The 7103-nt window shown below is 39.2% G+C and overlaps 2 protein-coding genes across 6 annotated transcripts in view; one reads left to right on the top strand and one right to left on the bottom strand.

Moving 5' to 3' along the window:
* The window catches only part of LOC118370471 (lysine-specific demethylase 2B-like), a 49113-nt gene extending 43392 nt beyond the window's left edge, over positions 1–5721 (bottom strand). For 2 of the 3 annotated variants that reach the window (XM_035755481.2, XM_035755480.2), the window contains exons 1-2: positions 1437–1602; positions 701–845 (exon numbers count right to left, since the gene is read on the bottom strand). In XM_035755481.2, coding sequence (XP_035611374.1) covers positions 701–845; positions 1437–1469 — 178 coding nt within the window. In that variant the 5' untranslated portion in view covers positions 1470–1602. Of the gene's footprint in view, positions 1–700; positions 846–1436; positions 1603–4959 lie in introns of those variants that run through there. The other variant, XM_052458040.1, reaches the window with a different exon arrangement.
* Positions 521–4066, top strand: LOC118370472 (calcium release-activated calcium channel protein 1-like). Of its 3 annotated transcripts, none has more exons than XM_035755485.1 (3): positions 521–659; positions 2533–2668; positions 2798–4066. In XM_035755485.1, the coding sequence occupies exons 2-3, from the start codon at positions 2555–2557 to the stop codon at positions 3356–3358; spliced, it is 675 nt and encodes a 224-aa protein (XP_035611378.1). In that variant the 5' UTR covers positions 521–659; positions 2533–2554; the 3' UTR covers positions 3359–4066. The 3 variants fall into 3 exon arrangements, with proteins under 3 accessions (XP_035611378.1, XP_035611376.1, XP_035611377.1); XM_035755483.2 differs by lacking the exon at positions 521–659 and adding an exon at positions 2096–2327; XM_035755484.2 differs by lacking the exon at positions 521–659 and having other exon boundaries at positions 2270–2668.
* Positions 5722–7103: the final 1382 nt, after the last annotated feature.

Consider the following 7103-nt stretch of genomic DNA (forward strand, 5'->3'; position numbering starts at 1 on the left):
CTGAAAAAAGATCTGATGTGAAAAGATCTGTTGTGGTTGGTCAAAAGACAAATTAGTGGAAAAAATATCACAATTCAGCTACCTGTCTAAACACTGCCATAGATGTATGAGGACATCCTGCACAAAGACGAATTAACCAAATGGAACTTCTCCCCTAATGTGTGTGAATGCAATGGATGAAAAGGAAGAACATTTTAAAGGCCCAATGCAGACATTTTTATCTCAATATCAAATCATTTCTCTGTAATAATTAAGTACCTTGCTGTGATTGTTTTCAATTAAAATGCAAAAAAAAATACAGTAGCTTCTTAGCAAAGAACAATTTCTCAAGCAATCATTTTCCTAAGACTGTCTGGGAGTGGTCTGAGTGGGGAGGGAAATGGGAAAACTAGCTGTTATTGGCAGAGGTTTGGAATGCTCTTTCTTATTGGTGTATTAATTAATTTACCACTTGGTGATGTCACAAGGCACACCACAACTCCATCCTACCAAAACAGGCTGAAATTTCAGGCAGTCTTTTCAAACAGCTCTTACACTAAATGGGCATTATCACAGTATTATTCCAACCTCAGTGTGGAAATATATGAAATACAAGGAAATTACGTTTTTGACTGCCCTGGCCTTTAAGCGTGTCCACCAGTGAGGGGACAGTGAGTGTGGTAAACAAAAATTATGAATTAAGCATTTTATTTTAAATTACCTTTGCCGTCCATCAACTGAACGAAATGTCTGTTGTACGAATTGCTAACAAGTTTCTCCTCCAGATTAAAACCCCTGACATTTGCAATTTCTTCAACGTCAGAGAAGTCCTCATTTTCGTCGTACATTGTCCGGCAGATGGAGCGCTAGTAGAGGAATGAAAATACAGGTTATAAAAGTAGGAGACAATATTTATCACGTCTTACCAATAATGTTCTCAAAATACTTGGGTATATAATGAATATGCAAGTATAGCTTTGAATAAGGGCGGTCGTTTCAAATTAGAAAAAGCATAGGCCAGGCAGTACATTATTTTATGTAGGCTCGAGAGAGATCACAATAAAACAGTGGTGCACGTGGCTATGCTGTATTTGTGGTTGTAGGTGGGCCTTTAGCTGCAAACACCTTTTACAGATGATTAAACAATGCTAGTTAATAATCTCAATCGTTATGTCCAAGACAAACATTAACATAACGTGCTAAGATGCACAATAACAACGGTACGCAAAAGTCTGAGTGGGCTTGTGAATGACGTCTATCATTTTCCAAATAAAATATAGCCTAAGTAACTACATAAAGCTGACGTTTGTCAAATTTTAACATATGACATCTTCTGTTCTGAGGGTCAATGAAATGATGATAAGCTAGGCTACCACTGATATCTCAGCTAACCTAGCTAGCTAGTCCAGTTAAAAGCGAGGCTAGCTATGCTAGAATAGGGTAATAATGCTACACACCAGCTTGCGTCCAGAATCTGCACCAGCTTCCATGATCTGAGCCCTTGCCTAGTGTATCTGTTCAGCCCTTCATTTAAAAAATTATAATAATCACATTTAAACTAATTATCACTGCATTTCGACTCAACTAAGTGGTAACCATATTTGTTTTGTGCTGGATAACGTCACCGACAGAATCAAAACATTGTTGGACAACGTCATGCGTCACCTCCCACACTACTTATTCTTCACGTCAACTATGAAAATAGTTCTGAATGTGTAACAAACAAATGCTATTACATTTATTTATCCGACTTTTTCGCGGTCTCTCATAGACCTGCAATTGCATGCACAACAAAGGCTGCTTGGAGTCCGCATGCTCGCTCGCTCTAGTTTAGATCCCTCAATATGGATATATTGCATGCATGTACGCTATTGGGCACAATGGGCAGTGGGAACATTGTCTAAAATTATTAAATTGATTATTGCAAATTGTTAGTTAGTAGCTAGACATTTGTATCAACGTGTCATGCGAATAGCTAAATTATAATCATCCACTGTCGTTCAAATTATTATAAATAATTTGCAAGTAGAACTGACACTTTGGTTCGCATTCTTCACCGGCATACGTTTCAGATAGCCAGGTTCTATTTTCCACGAATGGCCCTGCATGACTGACTAATGACAGTAACCAAATTATTGTACGCACTATAAATATCGTTTCAGAGTAACTAGTTACAATGTGAAAGTTTAAAGTATTTCTGTTTGTATAATCCAACTAATTTATTATGGATAGGCAGAATTGTGCGTAGTTTATTTAGCTTCGCCGCAATGACTTATGGGTGCAGCCAGCTCGAGCGAAACAGCAGGGTCTAGGTGTTCGGTTCAGAGGCGCTGCAGAAGAAGTAGACGGTATGAAGTTTAAACAGCGTTATGCTTACAATACTTTGTCATTATTTAATGTCAACATAGCGCTAACGAAAATCGATTGAAAGTATCTGAACAGCTGCCAATTTCTACATCAATTTATTTGGACACGGAGGATGTTATCTCTAGTTAGCTAACGCCTATCGTTATTATTATACAGGCACATACGTATCAAACAACGTCTGTTCAGTCTATTCAATTTCAGCGGCACAATGAGTCTGAACGAGCATTCATTGCAAGCACTGTCTTGGAGGAAGCTTTACTTGAGTCGAGCAAAACTGAAGGCTTCCAGTCGAACGTCTGCTCTACTATCTGGGTTCGCTATGGTAAGGAATATACTCGCCCAAAGATGCATTGCAGCAAAGGCAAGTCTTTGATGTCCATAGCATGATGACGGCTAGGCATCATCCATTCTGATACATTTCATACTGTTACTATCGCTTTCTCCTCTCTAGGTAGCAATGGTGGAGGTTCAGTTGGACACAACCTATCCTTACCCACCTGGTCTCCTCATTGCATTCAGTGCCTGCACCACTGTGTTGGTGGCCGTTCACCTTTTTGCCCTGATGGTTAGTACCTGCATCCTGCCTAACATTGAGGCAGTCAGCAACGTTCACAACCTCAACTCAGTGAAGGAGTCTCCACATGAGAGAATGCACCACCACATCGAGCTGGCCTGGGCCTTCTCTACAGTCATTGGCACCCTGCTCTTCCTGGCTGAGGTTGTACTCCTCTGCTGGGTCAAATTTCTACCCATTAGGCCTAAGAACCACAACCCCAACAACGGGACCATATCTGCAGGTGTGGCTGCTGCCATCACCTCCACCTCTATCATGGTGCCTTTTGGCCTGATATTTATAGTATTTGCTGTACATTTCTACCGTTCCCTTGTCAGCCACAAGACAGACAGGCAGTTCCAGGAGCTGGAGGAGCTATCCAACCTGACCAGGCTGCAGAATGAGCTGGATGGCAGAGGGGAGTCCCTCATGCAATCCCCCAGCTCTCAATTCCCTTAGACTGACCACTCTGACAAGATAGATATCTCTACCACGACAATACTTTTGCCATTAGTTTGACATTGCTATTAAAAACACAACATAATTTATATGAAAGTGTTGTGCTACACACTGTTTGAAATGTTCACATTTCTAGATTTTTTTAACTTGCATATAACTGTAAAACTATGCCACTTAACGCATGTACACATTTTCAACAGAAAAAAACACCACTGTCTTAACTGGCACTTGGAGCATTGTATTGTGGACAGTTAAAAAATAAATAATCAATTTACCTTGCAGGTAATAATGCATGGGGCTGAAGAGGGCTCTCATTAACAATCTATTGTGACAAGGTGGCTTGCTTTATTGTTATGAGCACCACTGAAGGTCTTATGGTGTTTTCAAGACAACTCTGAACCTCGCAAGTTAAAATTTGCTTAGAGCTTCCTATTGGACGATTCTGATATTTTCGAAGTGGGAAACCCATTCCTCATCTTTCTACAATGAGTTTCCAAGCAGGAAATGTTAGTTCAGAGTTGTCTTGAATGTGGCATTACTTCTGTAAGAGGTGAATATGTTCTGATTTTTACTTTTTAGAGTTAACGTTTGATATTAAATGTAATCGGCCTCCTTAAGTTATTTGTAGTCCAAATGTTACTGCATAAACTCACAACAGTTTACTACTATGTAAACAATTTGTTATTGAAATAAACATTTTGTACCGTGGTTGTCTGAACAATGTTTTTGTGACATTGAAAGGCTATTTTCACTGCTGCTTAAACAGTGAATACAGAAATTAACTGCACATATTCTTTCTCAACACAATTTGCTTCGTAAAGGGTGTTATGTTGCTTTAATTTCCTGTCAAAAGTGCACCCTATGACTTGTTTCTACATTGAGTTGGTAGGTCTTGGTAAATATAGAAAAGTTTGGTCATACGCACATCCTTAAACCTTTTTGTTTTGCTTCAAGGATATATTTAATACCTCAAATTGCCATTGGGGAATGATAGACAGATGGCGCTGTGACCTCATTACAAGTCTGATCATGTTCATTGGTCCTGTTTCAGAGAAGTAAAGTTATTAAGATCTTACTCATGATGATATGCTCTCTTAATTTAACAATTAATGGCATTTTACTACAACAGGAGGGTGGTCCTTCTGTGGTATGTCCTATTCACTGTGGTATGTTGACTGTTTCCATTAACTGATTTTACATCCAACAGATGTACCTTAAGCGGAGAAAGGTGGTACACCTCACCATACAGTGAATTGATCATCACCCTAGGTTCAAATACATGTGTATTTTATTATTTGTTCTTTATTTTTCAAATAATGCAGCTTGAAGCAATTACTTATTTTGGAAGTAATTTAAAAGTATTTTCAAATACCTGGGTTTAATGCATGGAAGTGTATTTGAGTATTTTCAAATGGCTGCCAATACTTTCCAAATACATTCCAATATTAAACTACTTAAATATCAGAATACTTTGAAATGTGAAAGTAATTGAGATATTTGAAATAGTATTTGAACCCTGGTCTGATAGGGTGCACAGCACCATACCTGCAACACCCAGTAAAAGACAAACTTTTAAATGCTTCAAAATACAAAGTATGTACCTTAGGAGTTGTGTATATTGTGGTTGTTGTTGCCTCTTCTCTTCCAAAGTCCGACACTGTTCCACATTTGGCCACTCGGTCCACCCAGAAGCCCTCATAAAGCTGACCTTTGTCCAGGTAAAATAACTCCCCATGCCCATACAGTTGACTTCATTGCCGTTTTTTTCCCTTGATTCCCTCATTTGTGTTGAAGCCAATCTCAAAACCCGACATGCTGTTATAAGTTTACACCCAAATCCATGCAAATCCAAACCAAATTCATTCACATTGTTCTACCAAATACATGTGTTATGAAGTAATTGCTGTTGCCACAGTAACATACTTGTGTGCAATATTTCGTTCTTGCAGTGTTTCATTGAATTCCAGACAAATTGTCAAAGTTAGGGACAGCTCATCTACACTAATAAAGATGCATGCAAATGTAGGCTACAATTGCTTAATATACCTCAACTCTCCATTTACACACTGGAAATCAACTTTGTCTTGAACGCACCCGTGGTGACAGTCATGAGACTTCCATGTAAGATAATATGCCCTGTCCGTGATGTTTGTCTTCAGCCATTCTCCCTCAGATACAGTATAGTGGGAAAGGAAAAAAAGTATAGGTCCTATAGTTACATCCTTATTACCTGTTGAATTTTTTTTTTTTAAATGGAGAGAACCAGTCACGGTCCATGGGTTTAAATGGTGACGCCGTAAAAGAGAATTTATGCTTGATCCGAAAGGTGGTCGGGGGCGCGGTATGGATGGTGTGACGCAATTGCCGAGCCTCTTGAGGCATAACAGTGGCCAAATTGAGCTCTGTACCGCATCGCCGTGCATAACGAAAATGTTTTAAGAATACAGAGGGATCTGTATAGGTCCGCATTGACATGATTGGTTGATGGTAAAGTGGGGGCGGGAGGTCTAGTATAAACACAAACTCACTTCCTTGACAACTTCCTTCACAACAGCTCTGCACTGTTCCGTGAAGCGCAAGAAGTGTGAATGCCCTATCACCCTAAATGCTGCACGGCCAATGAAGATGGAGGGTTAACGCCTTTAAACCTAGGCCTTTAAACCTAGGCCTAATACTTGATGTGTGCAAAATCTAGGCTATGTCATGCAACAGTAGTACCATGCGTCTTGCTCTCCAACTAATCCCTTGTGTATTCATCTCCATAGACTGAATAAACAGCATCTTACATTATCAGAAAAAATATTGTAATCAGATTGGATACTTTAGAAAAATTTGATGATTACTTCGAGGATTACTTTTACATTCAGAAAGGATGTTTGCGAGAAAAAAAATATGACACTTCTGTTTTCCCAATGACATTCAAAACAGTATTGAAAAAATGCGAAAGTTTAAATTTGTTCCACCTGAACGAGTCTGACCACAAATCAGAGCCAACTATGATGACACGCCAAATTAGTTGGATCAATCGCGGGAAAAGAGCCTTACGGATTGTGGTTGTTGTGGATGGCTGTTCACAAATCTAAAATGTGTAGCTGAACCCATAATGGTTCAATTCAAGAAGTTTAAGCTGCCTATCAATCATTGTTTTTGAAACCTGTGGACAGCCAGTCAAAAATGCTCTCTTGTAACAGCTGCATAGTGCGGATCCTAGCCTATGGAATAAAAGTGGGGCTTTAATTGCTCAATCCAATTCATGCTGATAAAATAAATCCATAGGCCTAATGGACATATGCTCAAACTCGCACACTTTTGATAGACTTAAAAGGGTCAATCTGAGGTTGCTACATCAATTTTTGGACTAAATTATATATCAATTGGTCCTTGAAGAATATAACTTCTGAATGCTAATTTATAAAATAAAAACGTATAAACTGTCACACTCCATGAGAACCCAAAATATAAGCTTGTTTTGCTCCAATGTTTGTAAACATTATAAATGTAAACATTACTGAATGGTATGGAACGCCGTTTGGGTCTTTGAGTGTCAAAAAATATACATGTCAAATAACACTATTTGACGTGTCTAAGCATGTTGACCAATCAGGACCCGAATATGACTGCACGTCACATAATGACGTCACTTGCTCTGAGACCTTGAAGTAGTGGTTCCCCTTGCTCTGCAAGGGCTGCGGCTTTTGTGGAGCGATGGGTAACGATGCTTCGTGGGTGACTGTTGTTGATGTGT

This window comes from Oncorhynchus keta, chromosome 12 (genome assembly GCF_023373465.1).
Source record: "Oncorhynchus keta strain PuntledgeMale-10-30-2019 chromosome 12, Oket_V2, whole genome shotgun sequence".
Classification (NCBI taxonomy): Eukaryota; Metazoa; Chordata; class Actinopteri; order Salmoniformes; family Salmonidae; genus Oncorhynchus; species Oncorhynchus keta.

Coding starts and splice junctions, on each gene's coding strand:
- LOC118370472 (XM_035755483.2), top strand. CDS start 2,254: ATGGGTGCAGCCAGCTCGAGCGAAACAGCAGGGTCTAGGTGTTCGGTT. Junction 2,328..2,532: donor CGCTGCAGAAGAAGTAGACG/GTATGAAGTTTA, acceptor ACGTCTGTTCAG/TCTATTCAATTTCAGCGGCA. Junction 2,669..2,797: donor TACTATCTGGGTTCGCTATG/GTAAGGAATATA, acceptor TCTCCTCTCTAG/GTAGCAATGGTGGAGGTTCA.